Source organism: Ranitomeya variabilis, chromosome 2, assembly GCF_051348905.1.
Source record: "Ranitomeya variabilis isolate aRanVar5 chromosome 2, aRanVar5.hap1, whole genome shotgun sequence".
NCBI lineage: Eukaryota > Metazoa > Chordata > Amphibia > Anura > Dendrobatidae > Ranitomeya > Ranitomeya variabilis.
The window spans coordinates 798,848,209-798,864,979 of record NC_135233.1 but is presented as its reverse complement, the minus strand read 5'-3'; the positions used below and the strand labels follow the sequence as shown (position 1 = coordinate 798,864,979).

The following is a 16,771-nucleotide window of genomic DNA, read 5'->3' as shown; positions in this document are numbered from 1 at the left end:
GTCGATCAATCTACAGGCACCTTTTCCAGTCTTTACTGAGTTAAAATGTTCCCTAACCCGAACAAATAAAGGCCTGATAGTTTTCCCAATGTAGAAATTTCTACAGGAACAGAAAAGGACATAGACCACATGAGTGGTTCTGCAGGATATAAAATCGCGCACCACATGCTGTACATGGCCAATTCTGATAACGTTCCCTGTGAAATGGAACGAACAGAAATTACAGCTTCCACATTTATAATTTCCTTTAGGGATATTCTCTGTTAACCAATTACTTTTGTTGGATATAAATCTGTTGCGAACTACACTGTCTCTGATATTCTTACTCCGGCGGGCAGCAAAAAGGGGACCTTTATCTACCATGGTTTTCAACTCATCATCTTGTCGCAGAATGTGCCAGTTTCTGCGAATAGCAGCTCTAATTTGATTATCCAAAGGACCATATTTAAAACTAAAAATGAATCTTTTTTCTTGTTTTTTTTGGAGAGAAACGCATGTCTCAGCTTTGGCAGCCCTTTCGAGAGCACCATTCAAGACTGCGGGGGGATATCCTCGTTTCATGAACCTATCCTTTAAGTCAATTGATTGTTTGATAAATGTCGCCGGGTTACTATTTATTCTTTTCACTCTGAGAAACTGACTATAGGGGAGAGACCGCTTAGTGTAAGGCGGATGAGCACTATTATAGTGTAGTAGCGCGTTTGAAGCCGTGGGTTTACGGTATACTTCTGTGGCAATGCTATTCTCTATAATTTGTAATTTAACATCCAAGAACACCAGACTAGAACCCCCAAATTGCGAGGTAAAGCCCATGTTCATGGTATTGGACGTCCCCAGGTGACTCACAAATTCCGTGAATTCATCCTGGTGCCCGTCCCATACCATGAACATGAACAGGCTACTACACTATAATAGTGCTCATCCGCCTTACACTAAGCGGTCTCTCCCCTATAGTCAGTTTCTCAGAGTGAAAAGAATAAATAGTAACCCGGCGACATTTATCAAACAATCAATTGACTTAAAGGATAGGTTCATGAAACGAGGATATCCCCCCGCAGTCTTGAATGGTGCTCTCGAAAGGGCTGCCAAAGCTGAGACATGCGTTTCTCTCCAAAAAAAACAAGAAAAAAGATTCATTTTTAGTTTTAAATATGGTCCTTTGGATAATCAAATTAGAGCTGCTATTCGCAGAAACTGGCACATTCTGCGACAAGATGATGAGTTGAAAACCATGGTAGATAAAGGTCCCCTTTTTGCTGCCCGCCGGAGTAAGAATATCAGAGACAGTGTAGTTCGCAACAGATTTATATCCAACAAAAGTAATTGGTTAACAGAGAATATCCCTAAAGGAAATTATAAATGTGGAAGCTGTAATTTCTGTTCGTTCCATTTCACAGGGAACGTTATCAGAATTGGCCATGTACAGCATGTGGTGCGCGATTTTATATCCTGCAGAACCACTCATGTGGTCTATGTCCTTTTCTGTTCCTGTAGAAATTTCTACATTGGGAAAACTATCAGGCCTTTATTTGTTCGGGTTAGGGAACATTTTAACCCAGTAAAGACTGGAAAAGGTGCCTGTAGATTGATCGACCATATCCGCACTTACCATGCAGGAGACGCTCATGCTCTGCGTTTTGCCGGTCTGGAACGGGTCTCTCTCCCAGAGGGGGGCGGAGATCTTCACCGCCTCCTCCTGCAGAGGGAGGCTAGATGGATTTTGCGCACAGATGCTGCAGGACCCATCGGTTTAAATGACAAAGTGGACATGTCTGTGTTTCTATAAAAATTTCATTAGTTTTTGCATCCATTTAGTTATGTTCTACAAATAGTGCTTTGAGTATGTTTTTAACATGTATGTTTTGTCTTTTTAAAGCACAGCTTTGCCGGTGTTCTGACAGGTTGCTTGCCCCCGCTCTTCCTTTCCTCCCTTCCCCCCACCATGTGCTACAGGTGAGAGGAGGAGCAAGCTACCTAGATGGGTCTATAAAATCCGTTTAGAATCCATGAAGCTCCAGGACCCGTCGAAGTGCTTGTACGCACGAAACGGCTGTTGTCCAGAGCTGCTGTCATCCCTCCCTGCAATCTGTTTTTAAGTATGTCCAAATAAAGTGAATTATGCTTGAACAGGGGTAAGTGCGTTCCTTTTTTCTTCTTTTTTTCCTACAAATTACTCATATTGCTTTTCCTTGCACAAAATAAAAGTAGAGTAGAGCTAAAAAATGGCAACTGTGGATCAAATAACTTCACAAAACAATGTATCATTTATCAAATATATGAGGATATAGACATAGAAACAATAAAAACTTACTAATATAATAGTAGAACAAATCATTGGCATGGGATGAGCTTTAATATATGTTTAACATTTCACGTCCAGAAATGCTATTTACTACAGATGAGCAGATCGATTTGCAGGACCAGCGTCCAGGTCAGTGGTACCTGATGGCTAGACAGGAGGCCTGCCAATCTTTTACCTTCCGGCCTTCCTCCACGTGGCTTTTTGATAAGCCAGGGTTGGCGCAACGTCATTTGTGTGTCACGCTTCAGAGATGATGTCACACAAGGCTTGACAAAGCAAATGCCATGCTGGGAATGCCAGAAGGTAAGAGATTTGTGGGCCTTTCATCTACCAACTGAATTGGAGTCCTGCAAAACGATCCACTAGTCTCTACGATTTACCTGCAGATATAGGGTTAAATTGGAGATAACTAGCTTTTAAATAATGTCTGTTGGTCTTACAGGAGTAGCAGCTGCAGGGAGAAAATTAAGTTTTATTCTCCCTGCAGCTGCTCTCTTCCATTCACTGGAGTGGTGCAGGGAATGGTTACCTTTAAATGAGACACATTTATATGCTCAGTGCAGCTGTAATCACTCGTCGTCACTTTGATTGACAGCCTTCTCCACAGCATATGTGTGCAGAGCATTTTGCCAATCAATGTCATAGTCATCTTTCAGCCTAAGCCAGGGGCAGACATATCATTGGTGTAACCTGTGCAGCCGCACAGGGACCCAAGAGGTAATTATGAATTATGATAAGCTGTTGGATGGCAAAGAATCCATATATTATTCTTGCACTTGAGCCCTTTTCTGTCTGTGTCAACCAGTGATCTAAGCTCGACACTTTGCAAATGATAGATTAAAAAATACCATACTCTGCAGAGATGTATATCTGTAATTGTGGTCATTGACCGCATTACTATGTTGTCTTAATAAATTCCATTCTTGATCGCTCAGCTTAGAGGAAGCACTGGTCATAGCTGGACTCCACAGACAATTTTTTTAGACTCTGTAGCAGTGTTCACACCTTGTGTTTCTGGTGTGATTTTTGTGGGATTTTAGGAAAATCTAATAAATACATGGCTATTTGACTGTGTTTTTACAATATCATGTTAAAAAAAACGAATTGAGAATGAATTGTGCGAGCTAGACCTCAAGGATGAATGTCCTAGAGGTCCTGGTCTGCAGAAGTCTTTGACTATGTATAGTTTTTGCTTCTGGCCCATAAAAAGCTCAGTCTGCTATATAGAACGGGATCCGGTTGTGTAAAGGAATTGCTTAGGAGCCTGGGTTCAGATGGCCATATTTATGAACAGGCCGGTCTCACCTGCAAATTGTGGATGAGACTGGCTGTGTTCAGCTCTGTGTGCTCTTCCACATTGTAGATGAGGAGCAAAGCTGTCTTTATATTGCATGCACTATTCTTACCCATAAAACTCACCAAAATAGCGCAGCCTGCGAATTAGCATACTTTCTATAATTAGTCCCTATCTATACTCAGCACAAGGATATTATATATATGGATACATTATGGGGAAATGTATATTATGGAGAAAAGTACAGTATATATTTGCATTGTGGACATTACTTTTTATCTATAGTGTTTATTTCTTGCAAAAGGTTTAACATTTCCCTTTTTCTTTACAGAAATGTCTGCTTCCCGTACATATAATTCTTTGATCATGAAACGAATATCTACTTGTGATTACTGTGGACCCAACTGCACAATGTGTATGTCAAATGCACTAACATTACCTCTGAGCAGCCAGGCGACTCTGCCGACGAGCGGCCTCTTATGGTTCTGCATAATTGTTTTATGTTATTTTCTGTAAATGGCTACTTGCCTTAAAGGGAATCTGTCACCATGAAATTGCAGTCCTGTCTGCTAGTGCCATGAAATAGAGCAGGAGGAGCTGAGCAGATTGATATATAGTTTTGTGAGATCAGATTCAGTATAACCTGTGTTTTATTCTTTTAATCCTCATCCTTCCTGCGATTTTTGGTCCAGTGGGCGGTCCTATCAGTGACTGAAACATACAGTGTACAGGGATAGCTGTCAGTCACTGATAGGACCACCCACTGGACCAAAAATCCCAAAAAGGCCTGAGGAACAAATTAGTAAAATTCAGGTTATTCTGAGCCTTTTCTCACAAAGCTATATACAGTATGAATGTACTGAGCATCCCTTAATCTATAACATGCTGCCTGCAGATTGGACTTTGATGGTGACAGGTTCCCTCTTATCATTTTCTAATGACTGGCAGACTTCATGTAATGTAGAATTCTTCACCTGCTACTATTATTGTATGCAGGGTGTCAATATTCCATATTTGTGTATACATATTGTAATAATAATTATTTGGCAAATAATTAGCAGCGCTGCAAAATAATTTTGTGTCTGTGTAATAGTAGATATTTAAATTTTTATTTTAGCTTCACATTATGGAAAAATATTTTGTAAGATTTTTTTTATATTTACATGTTTTTGTATTTATATTGATGTACATTTCTCGTCTAGTAAATGTGTTGTAAATAAATGTCTTATCAGAAATTGAATTAAATCAATTAAATACTTAAACAGTAAGATGCTCCTCGGAAGCAATTATTTCGGAAGCTTATCTATTACAAACTTTTTCAATAATCAGTAGTAAAGGTGAACTATGAAATTTGTATATATTATATTTAGGAGAAAATGACATCTTCATCAGTATGCAATAATATAAAAGGAACATATAGGATCTTGTTCAAAGTGTTTTACATTTGGTTATTATTTAACAAAAAACATTATAGTAGAAGAAGCTTCTTTGGTTGTAGATTAGTTCTTACATTTGATTGTGTTGTGCATGTTACCACATTTTTTTTTGTCGGGTTATGTAAGTCTACAAGATAACTCTTTATAGAAATGTTTACAGTTGGAGAAACACTATACAGTAGTATCCAAGAGGGTTGGGGGATAAAGACAAGTATATTGACATGCAGACACCTATTTATGTTTCCTGATGGCTTTCTCATTGCTTTAACATCTATGTGAGTTTCTTAAGAGGCTGTACATTGAGCAGACAAATCAGTTAATTCTTAAACTTTAGCATTTGGCTGGAAATAGATCAGAGCACATGATTGCGAATGAAGTTAATAATACAACATTATTCCTCTGAAGGCTGCATATTTCACTTCAAGTACAAACCTTTCATCATTCAATAATATAAACACTATCAGTATAATATGAAAAGCAGAGGGCCTTTTACAGAGATATTCTTAAGGTACCGTCGCTGCAGCGATATAGACAACGATGCCGATCGCTGCAGCGTCGCTGTTTCATCGTTGTGTGGTCGCTGGAGAGCTGTCACACAGACAGCTCTCCAGCGACCAACGATGCCGAAGTCCCCGGGTAACCAGGGTAAACATCGGGTTACTAAGCACAGGGCCGCGCTTAGTAACCCGATGTTTACCCTGGTTAACAGTGCAAATGTAAAAAAAAAAAAACACTACATACTCACATTCCAGTGCCTGTCGCGTCCCCCGGCGTCCGCTTCCCTGCACTGTGTAAGCGCCGGCCCTAAAGCACAGCGGTGACGTCACCGCTGTGCTTTGCTTTACGGCCGGCACTGACACATTCAGTGCAGGAAGCTCTGAGCAGCAGCGCGGACGCCGGGGGACGTGACAGACATCAGAGGGTGAGTATGTAGTGTTTTTTTTTTACTTTTACAATGGTAACCAGGGTAAATATCGGGTTACTAAGCGCGGCCCTGCGCTTAGTAACCCAATATTTACCCTGGTTACCATTGTAAAACATTGCTGGCATCGTTGCTTTTGCTGTCAAACACAACGATACATGCCGATCTGACGACCAAATAAAGTTCTGGCCTTCTAGCTCCGACCAACAATATCACAGTGGGATCCAGATCGCTGCTGCGTGTCAAACACAACGATATCGCTATCCAGGATGCTGCAACGTCACGGATCGCTATCGTTATCGTTGGAAAGTTGGTCAGTGTGAAGGTACCTTAATAAAGGTGACAGTTGATCATTGTTTTGCCTAATTGTAATCTTTTAGTTTATCAGGCACATTTTTTAGTATTTAACTTAAATCCTTATTCATACTTCTGAAGATCAATCCAAAATTCCATTCCTAGTCTAATATAGAAATGTTTTCTTAGATATGCCAAATTACACAATGGTGACATCATGTTCTAGTGATATCCCTAGGGTCAAAGCATGAATGTGGACCCAGAGTACAATAGCACTAATTTCAAGTTGGGTAGTCATTATTGATGAGCGAGCGTGCTCGGCACTGTTCGGTACTCGATCAAGCATCCTGGTGCTCGAGACATTCGATACTCGATTGAGTATCCAGGTACTTGGGTGCCATGCTTGATTCGCCGCTAATCATGTTTCACAGCAAATTTTCAGCCACTAAATATATGGTTTGCCTGCCAATTCCGTTAATGCTGTAGCCATTTTGGCTACTAGCATTACTGTGATTGACCCACCGCATAGCGTCATCTTGTCTTTATAAGACCCGGTGATGCCGTGTTTGGCGCATTGTACCCAGAAATAGTGTAATGGAGTTTCTGCTACAGAAGGGACAATGTGTTATATAGCGTTACAGTACCCGCTGGTGCAACATTGAACCAACAGTCCTTTTCCTGGCTAATTCAAATAGATTCTATTCTATAATACCGCTCATAGCTGCAATTAGTGTAAGATTAGCTGCTCGAGTAGGAATAGTGTATTAGAGGCATTTAGGCAGGGTTCATTGTGTTACAATCCTTGATGCTGCCACGTACAACCAAAAGTGCTTTCAGAGCCAATTTAAATAGATTCTATTTTCTAGTAATACCGCTCTTACCTGCAACTCATGTAGGGTTAGCTGACGGAGAAGAGATAGTGTATCAGAGGCATTTAGGTAGAGTTAATTGCGTTACAGTCCTTGGTGCTGCCACGTAAAACCAAATGTCCTTTCAGTGCCAATTTAAAATAGATTCTATTTTCTAATAATAATTAACTTCAATTAGTGCAGGGTTAATTCCTGTATTAGGGATAGCATATTAGAGGCATCTAGTCAGGGATTATTGCCTTACAGTCCTTGCTGCTGCAACCTACAACTAACAGTTCCTATCAGGGGTACATCTTTTCTATTCACTATTAGTGTAGGGATAGGTGCTGAAGGAGGGATGCTTTTGGATTAGAGCAGGAGGAGGACAAGAAAAAGAAACCATGAACTGTACATCTATTTTTGGTTGTGAAGGGGTGCATGGGAATACACCAGGAAAAAAATAAACATTTGAATTGGCTTTATGTTCCCCTGCTGTCATTTGGTGGGGATGAGAAGTCTGGGCTAATCCAGGCCTTGTTCATTTTGATAAGAGTCAGCCTGTTAGCATTTTCAGTTGACAGGCAGATGCGTCTATCAGTTACTATGCCCACTGTGGTACTAAAATCCCTGACAAAACCTTTGTAGTAGGGCTGGCCAGCACCTCCAAGGAATAGAGGGCCAGTTCATGTTATGTGTCCAGCTTGGAAACCCAACAATTGTATGCCACAGAGGAATCACAAAGGATGCTGGTATAGTCGGCTAGGTACTCCTTAACAATCTTCAAAAACTTTCCTTTCCTTGTCAGACTACCCAGGGCATCACGACATGGATGCTTTGAGGGTCTAATGAGAGTGTCCCAGACATTTGATAGTGTTCCCCTGCTTCTGATGGATCTGGTGTGTGTATGCCTCATCTCTCCTCCCTGGTTGCCCAAGAATCTGGATCTATGACCTCTGCCACCATCATTCACATGGGAATTTTTGTGCTAACTGTTTTTCGACTAGGGCCTTCTGATAGTGCACCATTTTACTAGCCCTCTCTGCTGGAGGAAGGAGAGATAGGAAATTTTCCTTGTAGCATGTGTCAAGAAGGGTGAATAACCAGCAGTCATTGTTCACCAAAAAGCATATAATGTGAGTGTTACAGGAAAAGCAGCGGGACATAAAGTCTGCTATGTGTGCAAGACTCCCAACAGGCAAGACTCTTGTCACCACCAGGAGAATGACTCTCCATCTCCTCCTCTTCAGTCCATCCATGCTGAATAGACAGGATAAAGCTGGTGTGGGTAGTACCCTCTGTGGCTCAGGCAACCATCTCCTGTTCCTCTTCCTTAGCCTCCTCCTTCTCATTATCACCCAATCTGCTCAGAGATGAGGTGAGGCTGGGCAGGGTAGTATCACCCTGTGTAAGTTCTTCCTCCATCTCCACCTGGTCCACATGCAAAGCTTCTTCTTTATTTGTGAGCAGCAAACGAGTAAACACAGAAGCAGGATGATTACACTAATTATGGTGTTGTCGCTACTCACCATTTTGGCTGATTCCTCAAAGTTTTTAAGAACTTCACAGATGTTAGACATCCATGCCTATTTATCGGTTATGTGCGTAGGCTGACTGGAATACCGACGGGCATATTGTAACTGGTATTCAACTACTGCACTCTTTTGCTCACAAAGCCTTGCCAAAATGTGTAATGTGGAGTTTCTGCATGTCAGTAAGTAGCAAACCAGTTGGTGAGCTGTCACTTGTAACCGCTGCTGCAGCACTGCCAAACCGTCAGCAGCTGTAGCTGACTTGCAGAAATGGTAGCACAAGTGGCGTGCCTTCACAAGTAGCTCAGGTAAATCTGGGTAGGTTTTCAGAAACCATTGAACCACCGGGTTGAACCAAGCATGATACATGTGCGAGGTTGCCAAGCTTAAGAGCCGCCATCAGGTTGCTGCCATTATCACACACAACCATACTTGATTGTGGGCACAGAAGCGAGAGCCACAGATCTGGTCTGTTATAACATTCCATAACTATGTGGTAGTGTGCTACTTGTCACCTAAACAAATTAGTGTCAGCAGACCCTGTTGCCGCTTTACTGAGGCAGTGCTTCAGTTCTTCCAGCTTGTGACTGGTACCAATGACATACTCCGAGATGACAATTCAGAGATGAAGGATGAAGAGGAGGAGGGTATGCAGGAACTGGTGTGGGAGGTTGAGGAAACCATGATGGAAGCCCACAATCCTCTGCGACGGTAGCATGTGTGCCATCTTAGGGTCCAACTCTGTCCTGGCCTCCACAAGGTTCACCCAGTGTGCCATGAGGGAAATGTAGTGTCCCTGGCCACAATATCAGTCATTCAGTGGACCATCACAGTAACTAATTTGGTCAGGGCATGGGTGGGGAAAAGCGAGTATGGCACACCAGGATAAAAAGGTAGCTGGGGATCGAATACCAGGGGGGTTGGCAGCTGCCATGAGATTGCAGAAAACTTCAGTGTCCACAAGCTTGACAAGCAAGTAGTCAAGAAATTAATTTAGCATGAGGGTCACCTACTGACGCTCCCCAATTTTTGCATAAGGGCCACCTGATGGCTCTCCAAAATTTTTGACTGAGGACCGCCAGATGGTCCTAAAAAAGGAAAAGGGGAGGGACGCCTGATGGCCTTCCAAAATTTATGACTGAGAGCCCCCTGATGGCCCTGCTAAATGCATGAGTTAGAGCCACCTGATGGCCCTCCAAAATTTATGACTGATGGCCCTTCAAAATGTGTAACTGAGGGCTGCCTGATGGCCCTCAAAAAACTTAGAGCAAGTGCAGAGCCCCAGGGTCCTGGTCATTGCAGTAATAGTATTCTCCTCTAGGGGGGAGTAGTGTTACGTTTGGAGTCAATGAAGGAGAACTCTTTGTCAGGTAACACAATGCATGCAACATGTTCACACTCCAGACCAGAAGGGGGAGCTCTAAGCCTGCTTAAGGTGAACTTCCCTATAAGAACATCCTGATCTGCAGGGAAAGGGTTCAGTTCCTGTCAGGAAGACAGAGGGAGAGGAAGCATAGGAGCCGTGTGGCCTGAAGTGCTACAGCTCCTGGGAAGAGACATAGAAAGCAGAACATATTGCAGCAAGTGTGAAGGAAAGCAAAGCAAAGGAGAGGATATCAGAGGGAGATCAGCCAGGAACAGGCTGCTTCCTTTTGAGGCGCAGGAATCCGGTAGCCAGAATACTGAGGGAGTAAGGATCTCTACGCTTTACTTCAGAGACTGGCAGGACAGCTAATTGCAAGTTACCTGTCTGCACCTACACCCAGGAGCAGGGGCTGGCTGGCATTTTTCAGCCTGGGGGGCAATCACAAGGCAGTGGCCCTTCAGTTGCGGTGGCCTTCCTTTTTCCTAATAATCTCTGGCCACTGCATAAAAGTAGCAGAGATAACAGGCTTTAAAAACAGGCTGGTTCATAGATATGGGAACAGAACGGAGCTTACTCCGGAGATATGGGAGCAGAACAGAGCTTACTCCAGAGATATGGGAGCAGAACCGAGCTTACTACAGACATATGGGAGCAGAACGGAGCTTACTACAGAGATATGGGAGTAGAACCGAGCTTACTACAGAGATATGGGAGCAGGACCGAGCTTACTACAGAGATATGGGAGCAGAACAGAGCTTACTACAGAGATATGGGAGCAGAACAGAGCTTACTACAGAGATATGGGAGCAGAACAGAGCTTACTGCAGAAATATGGGAGCAGAACGGAGCTTACTACAGAAATATGGGAGCAGAACCAAGCTTACTACAGACATATGGGAGCAGAGTGGAGCTTACTACAGAGATATGGGAGCAGAGCGGAGCTTACTTCGGAGATATGGGAGCAGAACAGAGCTTACTACAGAGATATGTGAGCAAAACAGAGCTTACTATAGAGATATGGGAGCAAAACAAAGCTTACTACAGAGATATGGGAGCAGAACGGAGCTTACTACAGAGATATGGGAGCAAAACAGAGCTTACTACAGAGATATGGGAGCAAAACAGAGCTTACTACAGAGATATGGGAGCAGAACGGAGCTTACTACAGAGATAAGGGAGCAGAACCGAGCTTACTACAGAGATATGGGAGCAGAGCGGAGCTTACTGCAGAGATATGGGAGCAGAGCGGAGCTTACTACAGAGATATGGGAGCAGAGCGGAGCTTACTACAGAGATATGGGAGCAGAACCAAGCTTACTACAGAGATATGGGAGCAGAGCGGAGCTTGCTACAGAGATATGGGAGCAAAACAGAGCTTACTCCGGAGATATGGGAGCAGAACGGAGCTTACTACAGAGATATGGGAGCAGAACCGAGCTTACTACAGAGATATGGGAGCAGTACCGAGCTTACTACAGAGATATGGGAGCAGAACAGAGCTTACTACAGAGAGATGGGAGCAGAGCGTAGCTTACTACAGAGATATGGGAGCAGAACCGAGCTTACTACAGAGATAAGGGAACAGAACCGAGCTTAATAAGTCTACTACATGGAACCAAGCCTGCTACAAAGAAACTGGAGCAGAACCGAGATTACAGCATACATACGGTACCATAATCTAGATTACTACATTGATACAGTCCCAGAACCAAGCTTACTGCTTAGATATGGTGCCATAACGGAGCTTACTTACAAACATACATACAATACGGCTACACAGTGCCTACTACTGTCACCACTACACAGCGAATACATAATATTATAATATCACCATTACCTCTACATGAAACTACATTCTATACAAAGACCAATGATACCACCATACACCCTTTACTATGACTGAATTACATTTAGCTGCTACTAAATAAAAAAAAAAAGTTACCTAAAAAGAGCAATATTACAACCTAACAGTAACCATAAATTGGTAGATACCAGTTCCGCAGAACAAGTGATTATTATTATATAGTAACTTACACATGACGTTCTTTCTGATTCGGATCGTTCACATTTCTATCTGGCCCAGACCGACATGACAACTTCTCCAGCCAGGATCGTCTGCACAGATTACTATAAAGGCAAATTTGACTTCTCACATTTATAGCGCCGTCCCCATCTATTCCCAACCTACAAAAACTCCCCACTCTGTGTGCACCTGCAGTGTGGACCACTGACCCCAATATTTAATCAATTGTGTCATTACTAGGATTACTCCCACCCCCCAAAATTAAAGTATCCCACAGAAAGTAGTAATGCCCCTACTGTGCAACGACATGTATGGGCCTTTGAAGGATATAATATCCCAAGTGCCCCCTTCCAGCAACAAATACCCTTTAGTGCTCACTTAAAGTAACACTGTCCCCTGCAAAAAAAAAGGATCCTGAGTGACCATTCATAACAAATAATGTCCTCTGAGCACCCATACAGCTCTGTATATACAGAATGATGGTCTTACAGCCCCCAATACCCCTTTATTATACATTGAGGACCCCAAAACTCCCTATATATAGTAAAATGGCTACATAGTCCGCTATATACAATATGATGTCCCAACTGCCTCCTAGATATAGTATGATGCTTTAAAGTTTCCTATATATATACTATAGCTCCCCACAAATTGTATGTCACCAAAACCCCCTATATATAGTATGATGGTCCCCTACAGCTCTCTAATTGCGATATTATGTACCTCACAGCTTCCTATATATAGTATGATGATCCCGCATCCCCTCTATATATAGTATCATGTCCCTACAGCCCCCTATATGGAATATGGTGGCCCCACAGCCCCATATGATGTATGATGATATATATAGTATGAAGGTATCCCACTGCCCCACATACATAGTATGATGGTCCCCACAGCCCCACATATATAGTACATGTAGTGCGATGGCCCCAGTTCCCACCATAATTATAGGACGATGGCACAAGTTGCATATATATATAAATATAAAATGATGGCCCCAGTTCTCCCCAAATATCTAGAATGATGACCCCAGTTCTCCCCAAATATCTAGAATGATGGCCCCAGTTCTCCCCCATATTTTTCTCTTCCGGTCCGCAGAGCGGCATGAGGCAATAATGTCATCGCGCCGCCTGAGTGAGCACACTGAAGTCTCAGAGGAAGCTGTGGTCTGCAGCTTATGAGACAGACTACACGGTTTCCACTAGGAATTTTGGGGCCCCATACTGGCAACATTTTCGGGTTCCCTTGAGACTCCACCCAGGCTCCACCCCAGCTCCACCTCCACCTCCACTGTCCCACTGCTCATTCTTGGAAAAACTCAACTTCTCCACCACATCCTCACAGATCAGATATTAACAGTTCCCATCAAACACCAGATTACATTAATAACCAACAGCTTTTGTTCTGGCCAAAAGAATTTTTAAGTTGACACCATGACACGGTAGACTCTTTCGGCCGGGCCCTACTCTACTCTAAACTATTAAAAATAAATATATTTTTATGGATTTTTCTTTAAGGGAATGAGTGACATACATTTACATTTTGTTTTAAACAACCATAAATACCACATACAGTACAAGGGGCAAATATCGTCACACCATGACCAGACCACACATTACCACCACAGTGACAGAATAATACCACATACAAGGAACAAATATAGTGATGAGCGAATATACTCATTACTCAAGATTTCCCGAGCACGCTCGGGTGTCCTCCGAGTATTTTTTAGTGCTCGGAGATTTAGTTTTCAGTGCCGCAGCTCAATAATTTACATCTGTTAGCCAGCACAAGTACATGTGGGGGTTGCCTGGTTGCTAGGGAATCCCCACATGTACTTATGCTGGCTAACAGATGTAAATCATTCAGCTGCGGCGCTGAAAACTAAATCTCCAAGCACTAAAAAATACTCGGAGGACACCCGAGCGTGCTTGAGAAATCTCGAGTAACGAGTATATTCACTCATCACTAAACAAATACCAACGCACCATGTCCAGACCACATATTACCACCACATGATGACCAATAATACTACATACAATGAACAAATACCGCCACACCATGACCAGACCACATATTACCACCACATAGTGTCTGATTACTACAATACTGATCATTAATTTAAAAAACCCCCACAATACTAAGTGCTATTGTATACAGGAACTCTGTATTTACTGTCAGTGTACAGGTAATACAGTGATCACTGGTGACATTATACACAGGAGCTCTGTATATAGTGTCAATGTACAGGTAATACAGAGATCACCAGTGACATTATACACAGGAGCTCTGTAAAAAGTGCCAGTGTACAGGTAATACAGTGATCACCACTGCCAGTGACATTATACACAGGAGCTCTGTATATAGTATACAGTGTATAGTGTCAGTGTACAGGTAATACACTGACTCACCAGTGACGTCTCTAGCTGAAGTCCTTCATCTTTGCTTTTCTCATTCATGCAGCACAGACCGCCGTCGCTTCTTCCAGCCAGGAGTCGCCTCTGCATAAAATAACACAGTTACCTAGAGCACCACTTCCAGAGCACATTCCCCACTTTTTCCCTTTCTTCTACACTACACATTTGAATACAGAGGTCCACCCACAATCAATATATAATTGGTTATTATGCAATCTTATAGATTGCAAGCTTACGAGTCCCCCATCATGTGCAGTCCCCCTTACCTCCCACTTCATGTGCCGTCCCCCTTACCTCCACTTCATCATGTGCAGCCCAACTCCTCTTTCATCATGTGCAGTCCTCCTTAACCCCCAAATTCCATCATGTGCGGCCCCACTCCCCTTCATCATGTGCATTCTCCTTAACCCCCAAATTCCATCATGTTTGGCCCCAATTCCCTTCATCATGTGCAGTCTCCTTAACCCCCAAATTCCATCATGTGCGGTCCCACTCCCCTTCATCATGTGCAGTCTCCATAACCTCCAAATTTCATCATGTGCAGCCTCCTTTAACCCCCAAATTCCATCATGTGCAGCCTCCTTTAACCCCCAAATTCCATCATGTGCAGTCTCCTTTAACCCCCCAAATTCCATCATGTGCAGCCTCCTTTAACCCCCCAAATTCCATCATGTACAGCCTCCTTTAACCCCCCAAATTCTATCATGGGAAGCCTCCTTTAACCCCCCAAATTCCATCATGTGCAGCCTCCTTTATCCCCCAAATTCCATCATGTGCAGCCTCCTTTATCCCCCCAAATTCCATCATGTGCAGTCCTCCTTTCACCCCCCAAATTCCATCATGTGCAGCCTCCTTTAACCCCCCAAATTCCATCATGTGCAGCCTCCTTTAACCCCCCAAATTCCATCATGTGCAGCCTCCTTTAACCCCCAAATTCCATCATGTGGAGCCTTCTTTAACCCCCCCAAATTCCATCATGGGCAGCCTCCTTTAACCCCCCAAATTCCATCATGTGCAGCCTCCTTTAACCCCCCAAATTCCATCATGTGCAGCCTCCTTTAACCCCCCAAATTCCATCATGTGCAGCCTCCTTTAACCCCCCAAATTCCATCATGTGCAGTCCTCCTTTCACCCCCCAAATTCCAACATGTGCAGCCTCGTTTAACCCATCAAATTCCATCATGTGCAGCCTTCTTTAACCCCCCCAAATTCCATCATGGGCAGCCTCCTTTAACCCCCCAAATTCCATCATGTGCAGTCCTCCTTTCACCCCCCAAATTCCATCATGTGCAGCCTCCTTTAACCCCCCAAATTCCATCATGTGCAGCCTCCTTTAACCCCCCAAATTCCATCATGTGGAGCCTTCTTTAACCCCCCCAAATTCCATCATGGGCAGCCTCCTTTAACGCCCCAAATTCCATCATGTGCAGCCTCCTTTAACCCCCCAAATTCCATCATGTGCAGCCTCCTTTAACCCCCCAATTTCCATCATGTGCAGTCCTCCTTTCACCCCCCAAATTCCATCATGTGCAGCCTCCTTTAACCCCCCAAATTCCATCATGTGCAGCCTCCTTTAACCCCCCAAATTCCATCATGTGGAGCCTTCTTTAACCCCCCCCAAATTCCATCATGGGCAGCCTCCTTTAACCCCCCAAATTCCATCATGTGCAGCCTCTTTTAACCCCCCAAATTCCATCATGTGCAGCCTCCTTTATCCCCCCAAATTCCATCATGTGCAGTCCTCCTTTCACCCCTCCCCACTTCTTCATTTGCAGTTACCCACCATTTAATTCACAAAAAAAAAAAGTTTTTTTATACTTACATCACCACTCGCTCCCTTGCAGCGCCTCTCTGCTTCTAGCGTCCTGGTCGGGACATGTCGGCGCATGCGCGATGACGTCATCACGCACGCCCGACACCTGACCCGGAAGCATAGAGAGATATCATGGAGGGAGCAGGAGCTGTGCAGCCGTCAAGCTAACAGCCGCGCACACAGCTCCCGGACCCGGTGTGGATGTGTGCGCCGACTGTGACTGCTGCCGGCTGCGTCACAGTGCAGCGGCTGCATCACAGTGCAGCGCACACGGCCACGCACAATTTGATGTGCGGCTGTACAGCCACCACCAGGCGGCTGGCCCTGAGCAGCTGCTGGGGGGAGCGGCCCGGGGGGCAGTTGCATCTTTGCCACCCGGCCCAGTCCGCCCCTGCCCGGGAGGCACGGTGGCACCTCTCAGAGGCTAGGATAGTTATTATGCCCCCGGCGGCAATAAACATCCACAGAATCAACTTAAGCAGGTAGGGGTCTGTGACTGTGCCCTGCGAGCATCGAATCTGCCT

General features: G+C 43.9%; 1 protein-coding gene across 1 annotated transcript in view; it reads left to right on the top strand.

Annotated features, from left to right (window-relative positions):
* The window catches only part of LOC143803959 (CD109 antigen-like), a 43,598-nt gene extending 38,812 nt beyond the window's left edge, over window positions 1–4,786 (top strand). The window contains exon 29 of the mRNA XM_077281709.1: window positions 3,928–4,786. Within this exon, the coding sequence (XP_077137824.1) occupies window positions 3,928–4,112 (185 nt within the window). The 3' untranslated portion in view covers window positions 4,113–4,786. The remainder of the gene's footprint in view (window positions 1–3,927) is intronic.
* The last annotated feature ends 11,985 nt before the right edge of the window (window positions 4,787–16,771 follow it).